The 23,114-nt window shown below is 38.0% G+C and overlaps 1 protein-coding gene across 1 annotated transcript in view; it reads left to right on the top strand.

The window, feature by feature from the left end:
• Positions 1-788: 788 nt before the first annotated feature.
• Positions 789-23,114, top strand: part of SNX4 (sorting nexin 4) — a 71,415-nt gene continuing 49,089 nt past the window's right edge. Inside the window, exons 1-5 of the mRNA XM_043594399.1 lie at positions 789-985; positions 15,234-15,355; positions 21,860-21,995; positions 22,073-22,222; positions 22,705-22,752. Coding sequence (XP_043450334.1) covers positions 845-985; positions 15,234-15,355; positions 21,860-21,995; positions 22,073-22,222; positions 22,705-22,752 — 597 coding nt within the window. The 5' untranslated portion in view covers positions 789-844. The remainder of the gene's footprint in view (positions 986-15,233; positions 15,356-21,859; positions 21,996-22,072; positions 22,223-22,704; positions 22,753-23,114) is intronic.

Below are 23,114 nucleotides of genomic sequence, written 5' to 3'. Positions count from 1 at the left end.
ACATTGTGTGTCACAACTTGGAACAGCTAGGTATTCGGGCAGAATGAGGTTTGTGTCATGGAAAAACTGATGACCAGACTGCATATAAGGAACGGCCAACTACCACATTCTGGTACACCCAGTGAGCATTTCTCATCAGGTTACCATAGTGAATGCTTATCAAGGAAGCGGGTTCCGAAAATTCATTAAAGTATGTTTGTAGAAAATGATCAGAAATCTCTGGGTTTCTCCGGATCAGAAACGCAACGGATTTCAAACACCGCTTCAGCCAAATGCTTCACTTCTTCACTTCTCTCAAAAACTTGCATGTGCTACCTTTTGCTAAATGTGTTACTGGACCCGCTAAAAATTTTTAATTTGCGCCTCTCTGATCTTTCCGGGTAAAAAATGGAACCTACAAGGCAGGCAAGTCAGAGGCCGAGAGCGAGGTCAGACTGCGGCCTCCGATTTCTTGTGTGTTTCAATTTTTCTCTAGGTGATCACCAATCGGAATGGTTCCCATGTCTACTTTGGTCTTCACCTTCCCCTTTTTCCCCCTTCTCTCCCTCCATCAGTTCTCCCGGGTTTCTGCGTATCCCAGCTTAGCAGCGGTGGCCAGTACCTAGGCAGGCGCGCCTTTCCGCCTCAGCCACAGGCAAGGGAGCTCTGTGGGTCTCAGCCGCCGCTGACCGAGCCAAGGGGAACCGACTCCACGCGCGGCAGCGTAAGCAAGGAAAGGGGCTCTGGGAGCGGCGGCCCAGGCTAGGGAAGGAGGGCCGGGCGCTGTCGCCCGGGCGGGGAAAGGGGGCGGGGCGCGCTGCGCGGCGGCGCAAGCGCACTGGGTCTGCCGCGCCAAACTGCAGACATGGAGCAGGCACCTCCGGATCTCGAGCGGCAGTGGCAGCCGGCTCCCCTAGAGCCGCTGGGCCACACCGACGCGGGGCTGCAGGCTGCGGTCGGTGAGGAAGCGGAGGGTTCCCGAGACGAGGTCCCCGGAGACAGCACGGTGAGGAGAAGGGGCAGCCGAGGCCGCAGGGCCTGGTGTCCGGGCCTAGCGGGCCGGGCTGGGCTGGGCTGGCGAGGGCCGGGGGTGGGGGGGTCGCGGTGAGGGGACAGCAGGGTGGAAGGGCCGAGCCACAGGTGCATTGAGGGAGAGGCTCAGTGGAAAAGCGGGTTCTGGGGAGGGGCGACCGCCTGGGGCAGCGGGACTGAGGGAAGGACGGAGAAGGCGGCGGCGGTGAGGGGAGCGGAGGAGATGTGTGGGTGCGGTCCCGGGGGCATGGAGGTCGGAGCCCGGAACCTGCCAGGCTGGAGCGGGTGCGGTGTTCAGAGGTCGGGGGACCTGGAGGTTGGGACCTGAAGACGAACGCTGTTGTTGACATTCTGGTGAGGGGTTGTGCGAACGGAGGCGTCGTGGTGAGTGGGCAGTGGTGTTGAAGGAAGGGAATGAGGGGCTTGACCAAATAGTTGGAGGTTATAAAGGGTAGTCGGCTTGGTGCCACCATCAGGAAATTGAAGAAGGTGTCGGATTCAAGAAAAGGTACAAATAAAAAAAAATTAAACTCCTTATTTGTCTGCAGTTTCTTCGTTTGGAGGCAGTGCCATATTTTCCAGTTGACGTTTTATCATTTATATCCCATGTATTTGCTTTGTGAAGCCCCTGGTGATGAGTGATTTTCATCACCTGAAGAGAGGAGAAAATGCAACATCTTGTAGTTGTAATTGCTTTCATTCCGAAGTGTTTCCACGCATAATGCAAGATAGGTAGACCGGTTAAATTGAAGCATTCCAGAAACTAGCGCTCCACGTGAGACCATTCTATCCAAGAGTGTGCATTAATCATCAGTTTGCTTTTTTTCTGGAACAGGTGTCAGTGCTAATATAGAACTGCCCATGCTTCTAGTATATGGATAACGAAAAGTTAAAGCTGTTTGCTGAATGTAACTAGAAAGTCTCTAGTCTCTTTAGAGACCTGATACCCAGAACTTCACAGGACGGTTTCTCCTTCTTAGGGAAATGTTGAGAAATATAAGGTAGCATGAGGACTTTTTTGGGCGAGTTTTAAGTTTTTCATTTATTTTTTTTTTTTCCAAAATGTAGAATTATTTGTGGAAAAGTCAGGATCTCATATTAAATGTGAGAGAAGTGTGTGTATTCTGTGGTTTGAAACCTTGGCTCTTACATTATTTGCTTTAAATTTTTTTTTTTTTTTTTTAGGGCACCTGGGTGGCTCAGTCAGTTAAGCATCCAACTTCGGCTCAGGTCATGATCTCACAGTTCATGGGTTCGAGCCCCATGTCCAGCTCTGTGCTGACAGCTCAGAGCCTGGAGCCATCTTCGGATTCTGTGTCTTGCTCTCTCTCTCCCCCTCTCCTACTCATGCTCTGTGTCTCTCTGTCTCTCAAAAATAAACATTAAAGAGAGTTTTTTGGGGTTGTTTTTTTTTTGTTTTTTTTGAAAGAGAGGGAGAGGGAGTGTGCACGTGAGCAGGGGATGGCCAGAGGGAGAGATAGAGAGAATTTTGACCTGAGCTGAAATTGAGTCAGAAGCTCAACTATCTGAGCCACCCAGGAACACTTGATTTGCTCTTTATGCAGGTCCCCACTTGTGACTTAGTTTTTGTGTTTCCCCTTACAAACAAATCAAAACAAAACAACTTTTATTGTGAAGTATATCCTTAGTACAGAGAAGATCTCACAAAATAATTATATCGCCAAATAATTGAAGCCCTCATATGTTCTCTTGTTACAGCTCACTCCCTCCACCACAGAGGTAGCCTGTATTCTGCATTTTGTATTAATAGTTCTTTTGCTTTTCTTATAATCTCACGACATATATTCCTAAACAATATATTGTTTGGTTTTACCTGACTTTGAAATTTACATAAGTGACATAATTTTACTATTACTTCCTCTCTTTGCTCAATATGTTTTTGGGATTCCAAAATGTGTCTTAGTTCATTTATATTGGTGGCTTTGTAGTCTGCCATTTTATTTATATAAATATAGATGAGGGAGAAAGATTGTTAAGCAGGCTCCATGCTCAGCTCAGAGCCTGATGAGGGGCTCAAACCCACAACCCTGGGATCATGATCTGAGCGTAAATCAAGAGTCAGATGCTCAATTACTGAGCCAGCCAGGTTCCCCATATAGTATGCCATTTCATAGATATTCTACAGTTATTAATTTTTTTGTTTATTCATTTTTGAAGACAGCGAGAGACAGAGCACAAGCAGGGGTGGGGCGGAGAGAGAGGGGACACAGAATCTGAAGCAGGCTCCAGGCTCAGAGCTGTCAGCACAGAGCCTGATGCGGGGCTTGAACTCACGGCCGGTGAGATCATGACCTGAGCTGAAGCTGGACGCTCAACTGATTGAGCCACCCAGGCACCCCTCTACAGTTATTTCTTCTTGTGTTTATAGACTTTGGGATGGCTACAAGGTTCTTGCTATTTCTAAAAAATTACTGTCGTTAATTTTTTCTTACATATCTCTTGGTGCAAATGTCTAATATAAATTTAGGTGTGGGGTTGCTGGATTGTAGGGTATTAGCATATTCAACCCTAGTAGGTGATGCCAAATTGCTTTCTGTCTTTATCAACACTTAATATTTTTAGATCTTCAAGTAGTTGCCAATCTCATGGATATGTGTTAAAGCAATTTTAGATTATTTCGAAAGGCAAGAATCCTACCTTTTGTTGGCAACAACAAAACATCATGAGTTTAATTTTAATTATAATGATACAATTTTGGTGGGGCACCTGGTTGGCACAGTTGGTAGAGCATGCGACTCTTGATCTCAGGATTGTAAGTTTGAGTCTCAGGTTGGGTGTAGAAATTAGTTTAAAAAAATCTTGAAAAAAATTTTTTTGGATAATTTTTTTGTGAAAGCCTTTAGATGATTAATGTGAAGTCACAACTATAGTATAAAATCCATTTATCTTAATTTAGAAGTTGATTATAAATACCTCATTAAAACTTATGTATATTAAGTTTGAGATATTTGAAAACCCAAAGATGATATCGTATAGTAAAAGTTGTATTACCTGACATTTTAGGAAAATGTTTGTAAATATACCATTCATTAGTGACTGAACTTATGGGGTTTCTTAAAGCAGCTCCCTAATTTAGTAATTCTAGAGACACAGGTCATTTGGACAGATATTTTCAGAATCAAACATTTCAAAATCAGGAGTTTAAACATAAACATTCACATATACTCTGTACATTGTCCCCTCCCTGACAAAACTCCCACGTCCTTCCTTAGAGGGTCATCTACTCACTTTTCCCTCTTTCTATCCTCTCTTCTCCTGTCCACTTCCAGTTGAGAAGTATTGCAATAACCATAGCCACGTTGTTACTGTTATTGATAGGAATATGGTCTGAGCAGAAAGATTTGTTGTTTGTGGGTGCTATGCACAGTAAGCTGTACTTTTTATTTAATTCTGTAAGTTACCCCCGAAAGACAGATAAAGATGGGGAAGCATAGCTTCAGAGAGAAGTAATTTCACCAAGGTCACAAGCTAGTCACTGGTATGGCTGGAATCTGAGCCCAGGTCCTCCTGGCTAGGAAATCAGTGCTCTTTCCAGCAAACCATGCTGCTTCATTCCAAAAAAAAAAAAAAAAAGTTAAAAATAGACTTGTTAATTTCTCCAATACTGTACTTTAAATCTTTTAGTTAACAATATTAAGAAAAAAGGTGCAAAAGATGTGTTGATTTATCAAGCAATTTTTCACCACAAAAATATGTATGCAGATGGTGTGTAGAGATGCAGAAAGCTTGCCTTATCTTAGCCTTTTTTTAAATTTTTAATTTTTATTAGAGAGAGAGAGTGGGGGGGGGGAAGGGTAGAGAGAGAGGGAGAAAGAGGGAGAGAATCCCAAGCCCCAGCACAGGGCTCAAACTCATGAACCACGAGATCATGGCCTGAGCCAAAGTCAGATGCTTAACGGACTGAGCCACCCAGGTGCCCCATCAGCCTTATTTTTGACTGCAGGTTTGGGCTGAGAGTAATTATACCAGTTGCCCTACACCTGTGGGTAATAGAAACAAGCACTGCTTGAGTCTCAAATCTCCTTTGGTTTCAAACATCGCTAACCAGGATTCTTTAAATTCTGCTATCAACTCTTCTGTAGTCTCTTCTTTTTCTTTCTGTGAGTCTTCAATCCTCCTCCTTTCCATTGTTTATTTAGAAGTTTTCTTTTTTTTTCCTTTCATACTTTTGTTCCCTGTAAGGAAGAGGGTTTTTTTTTTTTTTCCAAGTACTGCCAGTTCTATTTAAAATAATTTAGAAGATGGAAAAATGAGAGAGGAATCCAATCTCCAAGAAGGTAGCAATTAGTCCTGGCAGAAGAGAGATGAAATAGCAAGGGAATGGGAAGTAGGAGAACTTCTTTTTAGTCTGGAAGATTCCATTGAGTTGATAGTTAACAGTGTTTGTCCAGAGAAAAATCATTGCCTGAGGGAGTCATGAGTGATTTTTTTTTTTTTTTTTTTAAAGGAGCATGCTTTAGGCCTGGGAGTGCTGGTGAGTGCAAAGAGTTCTTGTGCAACTTGTGCTTCTTGCTTAGCAATCGCTGTATCCCGTGACACCTTCGCTGATTGGCAGCAGAGAACTGAGTGCAATAGGCTGGTACTGTGAGCAAGGTTTGAGGCATGTGTGGGTGAGAACAACATGAAAAAGGAAAAGAAAATGTACAGGGGTAGTTACAGAATGTATCAGTTTAGCAGCAGATGATTAAATCACACTGCAGAATCTTTCCTCATTTTCTACCTCAGCAGCTCTCAGTTAGTTTTTCAAGGGTGACTCACAGTACAAAATACATTTTCTACATCCTAATCAGCATACATATCCTTTAATACATAATTGTTCAGGAAACAATACCTAATCATTACTTCATATAGTACTCTGACATTCTTCTATTTTTTTAATGCTTATTTATTTATTATTTTAATGCTTATTTTTGAGAGAGTGGGAGCAGGGGAGGGACAGAGAGAGGGACACAGAATCTGAAGCAGGCTCCAGGCTCTGAGCTGTCAACACAGAGCCCAACGGGAGGGGGATCAAACTCACGAGCTGTTGAGGTCGTGACCTGAGCCGAAGTCCGATGCTCAACCGACTGAGCCACACAGGCGCCCCTATTTATTTTTCAGAGAGAATGGAGGAGGGGCAGAGAGAGAGAGGGAGGATCTGTGCTGACAGCAGAGAGCCTGATGCAGAGCTTGAATTCACAAGCTGTGAGATTATGACCTGAGTTGAAGTCGTACCTTTAACCAACTTGAGCCACCCAGGTGCCCCTATTCTTTTTTTTTTTTTTAGGTTTGTTTGTTTGTTTATTTATTTTAATGTTTATTTATTTTTGAGAGGGAGGGAGAGGGAGAGAGGGAGACAGTCTGAAGCAGGCTCCAGACTGAGCTGTCAGCACAGAGCCTGATTCAGTGCTTGAATCACAGACTGTGAGATCATGACCTGAGCCAAAGTCACATACCTAACCGACTGAGCCATGCAGGCACCGCTAGAAGGAGAGTGCAAGAGTGAGAGAAAGAATGTGAGCACAAGTGGGGGAGAGGCAGTGAGAGAGCGTGTGCGAGAGAATCCCAAGCAGGCTGTACATTGCTAATGTGGAGCCCGATGTGGGGATCATGACCTGAGCCGAAATCAAGAGTCTGATGCTCAACTGACTGGGGTATCCTGGCGCCCCAGTTATTTATTTTTAAAAAGAAATGTTGGTCACAAACCGCCAAATTGATTTCATGAACTGTGAATATGTTCTGACTCAGTTTGGAAAACTGTTCAGACTTACATATTTTAAGTAAAAATTAATGTGTTCTGAATCACTGTTAATTAAAAAAATATATATTTTTATAAAAAGCATATTTTTATAGATAAGCATATTTTCTATGCTATTTAAAAAGCATAATGTATTATAACTAAGTTTTTCTTGTCTACAACTGAAGTAAGCTTTGCTCTTAGGCCTAAGTTAAATACATTATTTTTAATGTAACACCTGCTACTTTTGACTATTGTAGACATATCCCCTGAGGAAAGTCAATTCATTGGGTAGTTCTTAAATTTCAGATCTTTGACCTGTTTCAGTAACACAGTAGCATCACACTTGGAAAAAAAGACTGTAAGAAAGTAGCCCAGGAATGGTACGTCAGCATGGTTAGTGCTGGGTTGTGGGATGTGTGTGATTTCTGTTTAATTTTTTCTATACTTTTCAATGTTTATACATTAAACCTGTATTAGTTTCATAATAAGAGAAAACTTAAACCTACAAATAATAAGTGATAGGTAATACTTGAGCTCTTAGAACACTCTACCTGCATTCACTCATTAAATGTTCCCAATAATGTTATGAGGTCAGTACTCTCATCCTCATTTTACAGATGAGGAAACTGAGGCAGAGAGATTTTAAAAACTCAAATTCTGGCAAACTGGCTACTAATCTGAGGGTGAATTGATCCTTGGCTCTTCTAATTACAAACTTTTTTTTCCCCCTGATTTCCTGTTATATTATGTTTTCTTGATTATCTGCTTTGGCTGATGCTACACTGATTTATTTTGATTTCAGTTTATTTGTATTTGTGTTTGTCCATGTTATAATTTTTATGCCTTGTGTTATGTGTTAAACTTTCTCTTGTTTACCATAGGGAATTTAAAACATTTGCATTGTCCTAACTGGCTTTATTTTTAGTGGATTTTCTTCTGTGAGGTTTTATGCTTTCTTATTTTGGTTTCTATTTTTGGTTTTCCTTTGTGGGCAATAATTCTTTGGTTTTATCCTCAGTAATGATTTGGAAGGCATGTATCTTTGTTTTTTTCCTTCTCTCAAACATAACAAACTAAAATTACTTTTGTAAATGTAAAGACTATTTAAAAATCTTTTGAAATAGTCTCATTTATAAAAATGGTATCAAATTTATAAGCAAGTACAGTATGAAGATCCTTTTTTCCCATGAACTATTTTAAGATTTATGTATTTATTTTGAGAGGTAGAGAGAGCATGCATGTGTGAACACATGCATACGGGAGAGGGTCAGAGAGAGAGAGGGAGAATCCCAAACAGACTGTGTGCTGTCAGAGCCCGACTCTGAGTTCTATCTCATGAACCGTGAGATCTTGACCTGAGCTGAGACCAAGAGTCAGTTGCTTAACTGACTGAGCCACTGAACTGCCATTATAGTCCCTCATCTCATTCCCAAAACTTTCAGTGTGAGGGGTGCCTGGCTGGCTCAGTCAGTAGAGCCTGCAACTCCTGATCTTGGGATCATGAGTTTGAGCCCCACCTTGGCTGTAGAGATTACTTAAAAAAACAACAACAACAAAAAACCTTTCAGTATTTCAGGGTCAAACAAGGACATTGTCCTATGTAACCACAGTACTGCCATCAAAATCAGGAAAATAACATTGATAAATGACTAGTATCTAATCCTCAAACTGTTTAAATTTTGCCAGTTGTACCAATAGTGTTTCAGAGCAAAATGATCCAGTCCAGACTCATGGATTGCATTTAATTGTATTATCTCTTTAGTTTCCTCCAATCTGGAAGTTCTCAGTCTTTACTGAGAAAGGTTATGCATCTTTGGCAGAAATTGCCACTGAAGTCATGCTGTGTTCTAGTTGTAACTTAACAGTTCACACATGATTTGTATTTCCCAGTAGTTTGATCACATTTTCTGCCAGGCTTCAATATAAAGTTACTGTTTTCCCTTTTGTAATTAATAATTTGTGGGGACATACTTGGAAATTGAAAATATCTTGTTCCTTATCAAACTTTCTATTTGTCTTTTTCAGTATGGACTTGGGGATTTTATTTTAAAGAACTTTATTAAGGCATAATTTACTGTAAAATTTACTGATTATGAATATATAATTCAGTTATTTTTAGGGAATTTAGAGAGTTGTGCAACCAACATCACTATAATCCAGTTTTAGAACATTTCAGTCATTCCCCCAAATTCTCTCTTTCCTTTGTAGTTAATCTCCCTTCACAACCTTAGCTGTAGGTGTTAGTAGGAAAGTAGCTGTCTACTTTCTATATAAATTTGTTTTTTGGGATATTTCATACAAATGGAATTGTACAATCTATTGTCTTTTGAGCCTGGCTTAGAGTGTTTTTGAGGTTCAACCATGTTATATAGCATATATTAGTAGTTCCTTTTTTATTACTGAATAATATTTGATTGTATGGATATATCACATTTTTTAAAATCTGTTCACCATTTTATGGACATTGTAGTTTACAGTTTTAGCTATTATAAATATTGCTGTGAACACTCGTATATAAGTCTTTGTGTGGACATACGTTTACATTTCTCTGAGTTAGATTTGTAGGGGGTGTGATTATTTGGTTATGTGATCAGTTTATGTTTTTTTTTTTTTTTAAGTTCATTTTTTTTCAGTAATCTCTGCATACAACATGGAGCTCAAACTCACAACCCTGAGAGCAAGAATTGCTTGCCCTACTGACTGAGTCAGCAACATGCTTCTAGATGATCTCAATACAAGTCTTTTATGTGATTATATGATTTACAGGTTCTTCCCCCATTTGTATTTTATCTTTTTTTTCTTTGTGGTCTTTTTTTTTTTTTTTTAATTGGGGTAAAGTACATATAACCTTTGCCACTCTAACCATTTTAGTTTTTAAGTAATCTCCACCCACAATGTGGGGCTTGAACTTACAACCCCCAAGATCAAGAGCCACATGTTCTACCTACTGAGCCAGCGAGGCACCCTTTTTTTATGGTGTCTTTTAGTATATGTGCTGCCGAAGCGAGCACTATGGTGTCTTTTGAAGAGTAAAAGTTTTTAATTTTGATGAGATCTAGTATATCACATTTTTCTTTTATGGATTATGATTTTGGTATTATATCTAAGGACTTTTTGTATAACCCCAAATCACAAAGATTTTTCTCCTATGTTTTCTTCCAGAAATTTCAGTTTTAGCTCTTTTATCTGGGCCATTTCAGTTAATTTCTGTGCATGGTGTGTGTGAGTAAAAGGTGTAAATCTTTTTTTGGCATGTGGACATTTCGTAGTCCCAGCACTGCATGTTGAAAAGACCTCTCCATTCCCTATTGATTTGCCTGGGTGTGTCTTAAAAAAAAAAAATCAGTGGACCTTAAATGTAAGGGTTTGTTTCTGGATTCTCAGTTCCATTCCTTTGATCTTTTCTGCCAGTACCACACTGTCTTGATTACTTTCACTTTTTAGTAAGTTTTGAAACTGGGTCCTGCAACTTGTTCAAACTTGTTTTGGCTATTCTAAGTCTTTTGTATTTCCATATAAATTTTAGGAATGGTTTATCAGTTTCTACAAAAAATCTTGCTGGGGTTAAGTATTTTTGAAGGAACAGTATCTAATATGTTTAAATATTTCAAGCATGTTCTATGCATGATGTTCCTGTGTCATTTGGAATTTATTGTGAAATCTAAGGCAAATTTGATACTTATTCTTTTGTAGGAGTCTTGTTTCTTGTTTTTCTGCTTTAATCTTGTTGGGATGTTCATTACACATGGACCACATACCTTTCAGTGTGGATCTGGGAAAGATTTTGTTAGCTTGTTTCTTTTTCTTTTCTTTTTTTTAGTTTTTCTTTTTAATGTTTACTTACTTTTGAAAGAGAGAGACAGAGCAGGCAAGGGGCAGAGAGAGGGAGACACAGAATCCAAAGTAGGCTCCAGACTCCGAGCTGTCAGCACAGAGCCTGATGCAGGGCTCGAACCCATGAACCAGGAGATCATGACCTGAGCCAAAGTTGGATGCTTAACCAACTGAGCCACCCAGGTGCCTCTCTTTTTTCTTGTAAATTATATTGATGATTATTATTTCTGTTCTATTTGGCCAAGTATATTTTATTTTTCTTTCTGTGCATTGTTTCTTTTCTGATTACTTTCATGTTTGTCTCAATCTGCCTGTTTTGTTGTTGTTGCCTGTTTTATCTTTCTCCTGTAATTTTCAATATGATAGTAAACGTAATATATTTTCTTTTGTGTGTGATTTAAATAAGATTAAACAAGTCAAATGCTCTAAACACTAACTCTTTTCACCTATAACCCTAAAAGTTATATTAAGGTTAGCTTTCATCTTGTCTTTTCATCTTAAAGAGCATCACTGTGCCGGTTGGGTTGAGAATTCCCATGGAGTCAGTTAACTCCTCAAGTGTCAGGCACCTTGTTTCAGCTATCTTTCTATCCCTAATGACTGGCATTGTAAATACTCAAGAAATATTTCTTGAATTAATAGTTTCTTATTGTTCTTTTTGTCATTTTTATCTGCTTTTATGCTTTTACTATTTCTTAATGGTTTGCAACATTTTAAGTTTTTAAAAAAATGTTTATTTTTGAGAGAGAGAGAGAGTGCAAGCAAGCGCACAAGCAAAGGAGGGGCAGAGAGGGGAGGACAGAGGATCCAAAGTGGCTCTGTGCAGACAGCAGAGAACCCAGTGTGGGGCTTGAGTTCACAAATCGTAAGATCATGACCTGAGCTGAAGTCAGAGGCTTAACTGACAGAACCACCCAGGTACCCCAGTGGTTTGCAACATCTTAATAACTTGAAATAGATTATATTCATTTTCATTCTTTGAGTTGAAAATAAAGGATTTCATTAGCCTTTTAACTATGTTCATCTTCTACATTTAGTCTTCTACATTTAATAGTGACATTATTATTTGGATAGTTATTTAGTCTTTTTAAAATTTTTTAAGTTTATTTATTTTGAGGGAGAGAGAGAAAGTCATGCGTGAGCTTGAGCAGGGGAGGGGCAGAGAGAGAGAATTCCAAGCAGTCTCAGCCTCATGTGAGGCTTTAACCCCTGAACAGGACATCATGACCTCAGCTGAAATCAAGAGTCAGATGTTTAACTGACTGAGCCACCAGGCACCCCTGAATTTTTTTTTTTAAGTTTATTTAAATAATCTTTACATCCAATGTGGGGCTTGAAATCACAACCCAGATATCAAGAGTTGGATGCTCTTCCGACTGAGCCATCCAGGCACCCCTCTTTAATTATATTCTTTACCCTGATGAGAAGTGTGCTTTGAATACACCTAAACTATTCAATCTTTGTTTGAAACATGTCCCTGGGCTCATTTTCCAGTCAAGTCAGTCCATCTCTAAATCTTTTTTTAAAATTTTTTTTTTTTTAACGTTTATTTATTTTTGGGACAGAGAGAGACAGAGCATGAACGGGGGAGGGGCAGAGAGAGAGGGAGACACAGAAACGAAACAGGTTCCAGGCTCTGAGCCATCAGCCCAGAGCCTGACGCGGGGCTCGAACTCCCGGACCGCGAGATCGTGACCTGGCTGAAGTCGGACGCTTAACCGACTGCGCCACCCAGGCGCCCCCATCTCTAAATCTTTTGAATGTATTCTTTAAACAATTGTGCTTCTGGTTTTGTTAATCTTGACACTCTTCTATGCTTTGTTGAGAGGATTAGCAATTTTATATCAGCTGCCAAATCCTGCTGGTGTTATTGTTGTGTTCCTGTTTTCGTTCTTTAGTTTTTATGATAGCTGATTTTATTCTTTTATTTTTTTTTCCTTCTATGTAATCAGATGGCATGAGGGTAAATTCATGACTCATAGGCATTATCTTTTTGGCTGGGGAGATAATTTGCTTTGTTAGTCATGTCCTTCCAGCATTGAGGGAATTTTTCACTGGAGTAGATGGTGGTAAATCATAGTGTTTACCTATGGGCCCAAATTATGATTTTTATAAATATGTATCTAAACTAACAATGGCTTCATAATCTTGATGTTGAGTGGTTTGTACTTATGTAACTTTTTGAATTTTTTTTGGTTGAAGTATTTCCTTCTATCTCTTATTTTTTCTTTTAGTAGCTAAACATACAACTTATACTTACTAAAAATGTCTTCCTGCCATTTGTAACAATGTGGATGGAACTGGGAGGTATTACGCTAAGTGAAATAAGTCAGTCAGAGAACGGCAGATATCCTATGTTTTTTCACTCATATGTGGAACTTGAGAAATTTAACAGAATACCATGGGGGGTGGGAAGGAGAAAAATAGTTTCAAACAGAGAGAGGCAAACCATAAAAGACTCTTAAATACAGAGAACAAACTGAGGGTTGATGGGGGCAGGGATGGGTGATGGGTATTGAAGAGGGCATTTGTTGGGATGAGCACTGGGATGTAGGAGATGTATCACGGCAATCTACCCCCAAAACCAAGAGCACACTATATACACTGTATGTTAGTTAACTTGACAATAAATTATATTAAAAAAAAAAAGTCTTATTTGACAATTGAGTGACTTCTGTTTTTTTTGTTTGTTTGTTTGTTTGTTTTTACTAATAATTCTATTCCATTGGTTCCATTGGGTTGGCTTTTAGTTCTCTGTCCTTTTTATCTTCTTTTAGCATTTTACCTTCTCCTTTTTTTATTCAGCATTTTGGGGGTATTTCCTAAATTTATTCATCATTTAATTTTTTGCAATATCACATAGCTTTTTCTGTCCTTATAGCACATGGGTTTAATTTTCTGTACAAATTATCATTGCAGGTTTTACTGTAGTTTTTTCTTTTATGTTTTGGTGCATCCATCTTGCTACTTCTGTTTCTTGTTAACCTGAAAATAAAGAGCCACAGTAAAAGGCAAACTAATGTTTATTTGGAATCAGAGAATTGTAATTTGAGGAATACAGATTCAGGTAGAAAACCCAAATAGTATCCTGCTTCTAGGGTGAAATTAAGAGGCTTATAAGGAAAAAGAAGGCAGGGGGCAGTTACATGAGTTAAAAGGGAAAAAAAAGGCTAAACTCTTGGCTATACATTGATTTACTACAGACTCTATCTTTGGAAAGTCCATAACCTTCTGAACTTGTGATCAGGGTATCTGTTCTGCTGGCTTCTCAAGTAGTTGCTTAAAACATTTGCTGTTTTGCCTAGTCCAAAGGTTTTGGTTGAGTTCAAACAGACACGGATAAGGCAATTTCTCTGCAGTGGTTGCTTGGCTCCCTTTTAAAATGGCTCCATTCATGTCAATTTTTCACATTCTTCTTCACAAACTGCTCTCATTTATAATGTAGTGCAGTATTTTTAATTAAAACCCACCTCTGAACTTTGAGAGAGAGGAAGTGGAAAACCCCCAAAGCATAGCAACTATCACATGGTCTCACTTTATCTTCCTTGTTTAGACTTGGAGTTACTTTGGTATTTTCAAGAACTTTCTTCAGTGGCACACTTTCCACACATACAGCCTTTGAAGCAATAGTGGTATGTTTATTCTCTTTGGTTCTTTAGCATAGACTTGGGCATGTTTTAGCAGGAAGTGAAAGGAGTCTGCTCTTAAACCTTGCTGCTGTCTCACAAGTGGAACCTTTTAACCACTGCCAAAATGTTTAGGCAAATTTAAAGTTGAATATAAGACAACTTCTGGTTTTGTTTTGTTTTTTAATTTTTAAATTTAACCTGCCTATTGAAAATCATGCCTTTGGGCATATGTATAGTATTTTCTTTTTGAGAGAGTGATTTGACTTTGGTAAAACCAAAATTAGATATTAATATTGAGGATTATTTATCTTTATATAAAATGTTTTTAGATTTTTTCTTAGACATTTTTAAAGATGTTTATTTATTTTGAGAGAGAGAGAGAGAGAGCACATGCATAATCAGGATAGGGGAGAGAGAGAATCCCAAGCAGGCTCCACATTGATTGTGGAGCCCCACACAGGGCTTGATCTCAGGACTGTGAGATCATGACTGGAGCCAGAATCGAGAATGGGATGCCTAACTGAACCACCCAGGAGCACCTTCGTAGGCATTTCTATATTGATTTATTCTTGGTCACTTACACAAAATGTCTATGTTTTAATAATTAAACGTGTGATACTTGTTACAATAGCTTTGGAAAAGTTTGATGTGCTACAAAATGCTGCTAATGAGATGTATATCATTTGCTGCTATCATTTAGCAACCCCTAGCAACTCAAGAAATGTAAGAAACTTGGGGTGCCTGGGTGGCTCAGTCCCAACTCTTGATTTCAGCTCAGGTCATGATCTTACATTTGTGTGACAGCACAGAGTCTGCTTGGGATTCTCTCTCTCCCTCTTTCTCTACCCCTTCCCTATTCACACACACTCTCTCAAAATAAATAAACTTAAAAAAAAAAATAAGAAATTTGCTTGAAATATATACCAGTAATGGATTTGATTATAACAGCTGTTAATTTTTTTTTTTCTTAATACTGTCTTAAAGGTTTTGTTGTTGTTCTTCCATTAATTTTTGTCCAGATGACAGAAAATAATTTTGGGTTGAAGAAGATAGAAATTAGTGTTTCAGAAGCAGAAAAGCGAACTGGAAGAAATGCCATGAACATGCAAGAAACATATACTGCTTACCTCATTGAAACAAGGTGAGTGATGAGAATTAGGCCTAGATTTAGTTAGAAAAAGCTTTGTTTGGTAGCTGTTGATGCAAATTATGTTGTATAATGGAATTGTTTACAGGTGATTGTCTTTTTAGGTATTTGGTTTTTTGTTTCTTTTTAACAGATAAAGTAAATAGGTATGTCTTTTACTATAGTCCACTTGGCAGCTATATACGTATATATATATATATATATATATATGCATATATATATATATATTTTTTAAAGTTTATTATTTTGAGAGAGAGAGTGGGAGACAGGATCTGAAGTGGACTCTGTACTGACAGCAGAGAGCCTGCAGGGCTCGAAGTGAGAGCATGACCTGAGCCAAAGTCAGATGCTTAGCCAACTGAGCCACGAAGGCGCCCCAGTAGCTATATTTTAATGTACTTATGTTGGAGGTAAAGAGCAGGTTATGGAATACTTGTGGGACCTGGAATGTTACTTGACATATGCTTTGGTGGAGTTTTTGGTGTTACTCATAATAATTCCCACGCACTTTTGAGAAAGGAGACCAGGTTCCCAGGGGTGTATGAAGTAGACTTAGGTAAATAAGAGAGGTATAGGAAGAGAGAATATGGTTTGAGTCAGTAAAAAGTTAACAGAATTGATTGAGACTAGAGCTTTAGACTTTGGGGTAAATTGAACAGATAAGAGTAAATCATGGAGTAAGAAATCAAAACTCGCCAGAAAAATGTTCTTCTACCTCATAAGGAAAAGGTTAGAGGGATTAGACTATTTTGTCTAGAGAAAGACAAGGCAAGACTCTATTTTGCCAATTACAAACAATTTATATAAAGACAAAATACTGACCAGTTCTTTTCTCTCTGCAGAGACTGAGCAGAAGTGCTTTCAGTTAAAATAAAGATGGTGCGAGGGGCACCTGGGTGGCTCAGTCAGTTAAGCATCCAACTTTAGCCTGGGTCATGATCTTGCGGATTTATGGGTTTGGTCCCTGCCTCGGGCTCTGTGCTGACAGCTCAGAGCCTGGAGCCTGCTTTGGATTCTGTGTCTGCCTTTCTCTCTCTGCCCCTCCCCTGCTGATGCTCTGTCTCTCTCTGTCTCTCAAAAATAAATAAACGTTAAAGAAAAATTTTTTTAAAATAAAGATGTGCAAGATTTTTTGATAGTAAGTAAAATAAAATAATAGAACTACCAGACCTAGTTGATAAAGGGTTATAACCATATTTTAATGTGAATACATTTTTAAGGAAAAAACATTTTAACCCTTGCATTTTCATAGGTTTACCGAAAGTCACTGAGCTTGCCTTAAGGCTGAACGTGTGACTTTTCACGACTTCTCCAGGTCTGTGGTTCTACCCAAAATAAAAGTTAAAATCTTGGTAAATGGTTTTTTTTTTAATTTTTTTTTTCAACATTTATTTATTTTTGGGACAGAGAGAGACAGAGCATGAACAGGGGAGGGGCAGAGAGAGAGGGAGACACAGAATCGGAAACAGGCTCCAGGCTCTGAGCCATCAGCCCAGAGCCCGACGCGGGGCTCGAACTCCCGGACCGCGAGATCGTGACCTGGCTGAAGTCGGAGGCTTAACCGACTGCGCCACCCAGGCGCCCCATGGTAAATGTTGTTTAATGTATAGGCAATTCTGAAACCTTCTTTGTAAGTATAGTTTTCTTTCTTCCACCAAAAAGAGAAAAAAAGAAAAAAAAAAGAATCTTCCCCAAACCAGAGAAAATTTACATTACAGTAGGAACTTTAGGAACAGAAAGAGGTAAGGTTGGTCTTTTTAAAATAAGGTCATTTTACTTTTTGTTTTCTGTGTGTGTGTGTTTTAAGTTTTTATTTTAATTCCAGTTAGTAACAGAGTGTTGTAGTAGTTTCAGATGTACCATGTAGTAATTCAACACTCCTATATATCACCCTGTGCTCATCATGATAAGTGCACTCCTTAATCACCTATTTAACCCATCTCCCCACCAAAATTAGGTAATTTTGTGACCTACATATCTACATATGTGTATCACAGAGATTTTTAAAACTTAGGTTCATTAGGCTCTACACCCAATGTGGGGCTTGAACTCAGAACCCTGGGATCAAGAGTTGAATACCAACTGAGCCAGCCACGCACCCCTCACAGAGATTTTTAAAGTCATTAAAAAAAATATGGTCCCATCAGAGGGTTTTATTTCTGTTTTTTTTTTTAAGTTAGATTAGTGACTTAAAAAAAATCATACTTTAGAAATTAGTGTTAACTGTAGCTTACCTTTACTTAAATTATTTTTTCCTGTGTTCTTGTTTTTGAGGTATAATGACCTATAACATCATATTAACTTCAGATATTGTAACATTATGTTGCAATATTTGTATGTATTGTGAAGTGATTACAAGTCTGATTAACATCTGTCAGTATACAGTTAACAAAATTTTTTTCTTTTAATGAGAACTTTTAAGATTTACTCTCTTAACTTTCAAGTATGCAGTACAGTATTAACCGTAGTCACTATTGTAAATTCTTAAATTGAAAACTAAAAAGTATATTTTTATTTTTAGTATGTATTTTATCACTCAATTGAGCAATGAAATTAACTGTTGATTACTTTTACTGCTAGAAGAGAATCTTGATTTGAATAATCTGGAATAATTTATAGTTTTTTATTTTTCTTTTTTTCTCTAAATTTTTTAAATTTTTAAAAATTATTTTATTTTATTTTAGTGTTTATTTAATTTGAAAGAGAGAGTACGAGTGGGGAAGGGGCAGAGAGAGAGAGAGAGAGAGAGAGAGAGAGAGAGAGAGAGAATCCTAAGCAGGATCTGCGCTGTCAGCACAGAGCCTGATGCATGGCTTGATCCCACAAACTGTGAGATCATGACCTGAGCTGACATCAAGAGTTGGACACTTAACCGACTGAGCCACGCAGGTGCCCCATAGTTGTTTACTTTTGAGTTTGAACTGAATACAGTATCATAATACGAAACTAGGAGTTAAAATTGACCATACTTGAGTAAGGTAGCTATACTCTGAATAAATATTTAAGTGGATCATCATCAAATGTGCGGTACACAAAAGGATTATTGAGTTGACTTTCACAATTGTATTTTAATATAAATTTGTATTTATCTACCCTAGTATTTTTCATGGACCTGTAAGTTTAATTTAAAACAGTGTTTCTTAGGTGGGAATGCAAGCTGGTGCAGCCACTCTGGAAAACAGTATGGAGGTTCCTCAAAAAACTAAAAATAGAACCACCCTACGACCCAGCAATTGCACTATTGGGCATTTATCCGAGGGATACAGGTGTGCTGTTTCAAAAGGACACATGCACCCCCATGTTTATAGCAACACTATCAACAATAGCCAAAGTATGGAAAGAGCCCAAATGTCACATCAATGGATGAATGGATAAAGAAAACGTGGTGTATATATATACAATGGAGTATTACTCGGCAATCAAAAAGAATGAAATCTTGCCATTTGCAACTACGTGGATGGAACTGGAGGGTATTATGCTAAGTGAAATTAGAGAAAGACAGAAATCATATGACTTCATTCATATGAGGACTTTAAGACACAAAACAGATGAACATAAGGGAAGGGAAACAAAAATAATATAAAAACAGGGAGGGGAACAAAACAGAAGAGACTCGTAAATATGGAGAATGAACTGAGGGTTGCTGGAGGGGTTGTGGGAGGGGGGATGGGCTAAATGGGTAAGGGGCATTAAGGAATCTACTCCTGAAATCATTGCTTCACTATATGCTAACTAATTTGGATGTAAATTTTAAAAAATAAAAAAGTTAAAAAAATAAATAAAATGGATTTTACAATTAAAAACAAAACAAAACAGTGGTTCTTAGGGGTTCCTGGCTGGTTCAACTGGTGGAGCATGTGACTGTTGATCTCGAGGTTGTAAATTCAATCCCACATTGAGTGTAAAGATTACTTAAAAATAAAATCATAAAAAAAAATAACCACATACAAAAGAAAACCGCATGGTTTTTAAACTTTAAAGTACATAGGAATCACTTGCTACAGGGTTTTGGGTGAGGTCCAGGAATTTACATTTTTTTAAGCAAAGCTTCAGGTGTTTTTTTTGTTTTTGTTTTTTTAATTATTTTTAAATTTATATCCAAGTTAGCATATAGTGCAACAATGATTTCAGGAGTAGATTCCTTAATGCCCCTTACCCATTTAGCCCATCCCCCCTCCCTCAATCCCTCTAGCAACCCTCTGTTTGTTCTCTATATTTGAGTCTGTTATGTTTTGTCCCCCTGTTTTTGTATTATTTTTGCTTCCCTTCCCTTATGTTCGTTTCGTATCTTCAAGTCCTCATATGAGTGAAGTCGTATGATATTTGTCTTTCTCTGACTAATATCGCTTAGCATAATACCCTCTAGTTCCATCTACGTTGTTGCAAGTGGCAAGATTTCATTCCTTTTGATTGCCAAATAATATTCCATTGTGTATATATATGTGTGTGTGTGTATTATATAATATATATAATACACACACACACACACACACATATATATATATATATATATATATATATATATATACACACCACATCTTTTTTATGCATTCATCCATTGATGGACATTTGGGTTCTTTCATACTTAGGCTATTGTCGATAGTGCTGCTATAAACATTGGAGTGCTGTGCTTCTTCGAAACAGCACACCTGTATCCTTTGGGTAAATACCTAGTAGTGCAATTGCTGGGTCATAGGGTAGTTTTATTTTTAATTTTTTGAGGAAACTCCATACTGTTTTCCAGAGTGGCTACACCAGTTTGCATGCCCACCAGCAGTGCAAAAGCGTTCCTCTTTCTCTGCATCCTCGTCAACTTCTGTTGTTGACTGAGTTGTTGACTCAGTTGTTAATTTTAGCTATTCTGAAGGGTGTGAGATAGTATCTCATTGTGGTCTTGATTTGTATTTCCTGATGATGAGTGATGTTGAGCATCTTTTCATGTGTCGGTTTGCCATCTGGATGTCTTCTTTGGAGAAGTGTCTATTCATGTCTTTTGCCCATTTCTTCACTGGATTATTTGTTTTTTGGGTGTTGAGTTTGATAAGTTCTTTATAAATTTTAGATACTAACTGTTTATCTGATGTGTCGTTTGCAAATATCTTTTCCCATTCCATTGGTTGCCTTTTAATTTTGCTGATTGTTTCCTTTGCTCTGCAGAAGCTTTTTATTTTGATGAGGTCCCAATAGTTTATTTTTGCTTTTGTTTCCCTTGCCTCTGGAGACATGTCAAGTAAGAAGTTGCTGCGGCCAAGGTCAAAGAGGTTTTTGCCTGCTTTCTCCTCTAGGATTTTGATGGCTTCCTGTCTTATGTTTAGGTCTTTCATCCATTTTGAGTTTGTGTATGGTGTAAGAAAGTGGTCCAGGTTCATTTTTCTGCATGTCACTGTCCAGTTTTCCCAATAACCATTTGCTGGAGAGACTGTCTTTATTCCATTGGTTTGTCAAAGATTAGGTGGCCATATGTTTGTGGGTCCATTTCTGGTTCTCTGTTCTGTTCCATTGATCTGAGTGTCTATTCTTGTGCCAGTACCATACTGTCTTGATTACAGCTTTGTAATACAGCTTGAAGTCCGGGATTGTGATGCTTCCAGCTTTGGTTTTCTTTTTCAGGATTGCTTTGGCTATTCGGGGTCTTTTCTGGTTTTGTACAAATTTTAGGATTGTTCTAGCTTTGTGAAGAATGCTGGTGTTATTATGATAGGGATTGCTAATCCAGATATATATATATATATATTTTTAAATATTCTTTTTTTTTAAGATTTTTTGTTTGTTTGTTTATTTATTTATTTATTTATTTATTAAACGTTTATTTATTTTAGAGACAGAGAGAGACAGAGCATGAACAGGGGAGGGTCAGAGAGAGAGAGGGAGACACAGAATCAGAAACAGGCTCCAGGCTCTGAGCTGTCAGCACAGAGCCCGACGTGAGGCTTGAACTCACGAACTGCGAGATCATGACCTGAGCCAAAGTCGGACGCTTAACCGACTGAGCCACCCAGGCACCCCAGATAGATATATTTTTGAATTTATTTTTTAAATTTATATCCAAGTTAGTTAGCATATAGTGCAACAGTGATTTCGGGGCTAGATTCCTTAGTGCCCTTTACCCATTTAGCCTATCCCCCTTCCCACAACCCCTCCAGTAGTTCTCTGTTTGTTCTCCATATTTAAGAGTCTCTTATGTTTTGTTCCCCTGTTTTTATATTATTTTTGCTTCCCTTCCCTTATGTTCATCTGTTTTGTATCTTAATGTCCTCATTTGAGTGAAGTCGTATGATATTTGTCTTTCTCTGACTGACTAATTTCGCTTAGCATAATACCCTCCAGTTCCATCCACGTAGTTGTAAATGACAAGATTTCATTCTTTTTGATTGCCGAGTAATACTCCATTGTATATATATACACCACATTTTCTTTATCCATTCATCCATTGATGGAAATTTGGGCTGTATTTGTATTTTTAATAAGTAATAGAGATCTTATTCTGTTCCTTTTCAGGTCAGTTGAACATACTGATGGTCAAAGTGTCCTAACAGATTCACTATGGAGGCGGTATAGTGAATTTGAATTGTTGAGAAACTACCTTTTAGTTTACTATCCACATATTGTTGTGCCACCTCTACCAGAGAAAAGGGTAAGAAATGAAACAGCAGTACAGTTCAAAAGTATTTAGCATTGAGATTATGCTTCATGATTGTTTTGTTTACCTAGGCAGAATTTGTCTGGCATAAACTCTCTGCTGACAACATGGACCCGGATTTTGTGGAAAGACGACGGATTGGTTTAGAAAACTTTCTTTTGAGAGTTGCCTCACATCCCATCCTTTGTAGAGACAAAATCTTCTATTTGTTTTTAACACAGGTATCTTTCTTTAAGTCTTCAAAAAAAAATTCATTTTATTTTTTTCTTTTAAACTGTAGAATGCTTATGCTTAAGAATCTTTTTGGAGCAGCTTTATTAATATACATTCATTTAATTGTGTTTTTAAATTTGTTTTGATTTCAAAATTATTGGGTTATATCACTCTTTTGGCTAACATTTTTATGCTTAAGGATACTAAAGATGGTACTTTCTGGCATCACTTAAATGATATCAAAGTTAGTGTTTAGTTTTTTGAGGCCCAGATCTATAAAATCTTGGGTCCATCTTTTGGTAATCTTTTGAAATCTGGATTATATATTTAACTTAGAAATGAATTCTTTTTTTTTAACCCTTCTCTGGTCTCCCCTGAAAGAATAACAGAATAGTAGATGCTTAATCTATTTTATTTGGAGTATTCCTTACGTTTTTGTTTTTGTTTTTGTTTTTTTGCAATGATTTCTAAAATTAACTTTAATTTTTAGGAAGGTAACTGGAAGGAGACCGTGAATGAAACTGGGTTTCAACTGAAGGTAAGAAAATTTGTATGAAATAATTTGACAAGTTCCTTTACAATTCCTGGCACAGTGCCTTGCACTTCGTGCGTACTTGGTATTTACTGAATGAACGAATGTTGGAAATTGGCTTTGCATCTAATATCATTGGTAAGGTTTTCAAAGAAACACTGCGAATTCACTTTGGATTTGTGTAATTTTAGTTACTAGTGAGATTATAGAGGGCATATTTATGAATTTCATTCTATTGGGAAGGAGTATTTTGAAGCAGTAATTGAGACACAAACTGTAGATTTTTCCTGCAGTATACTCATACACTTTGCATCTTTTTTTTTTTTTTTTTTTTTTTTTTTTACTCCCGCTGTCTTTACCACTGCCAC

This window comes from Prionailurus bengalensis, chromosome C2 (assembly GCF_016509475.1).
Source record: "Prionailurus bengalensis isolate Pbe53 chromosome C2, Fcat_Pben_1.1_paternal_pri, whole genome shotgun sequence".
NCBI lineage: Eukaryota > Metazoa > Chordata > Mammalia > Carnivora > Felidae > Prionailurus > Prionailurus bengalensis.
This window is presented reverse-complemented; position numbering and strand designations above follow the sequence as displayed.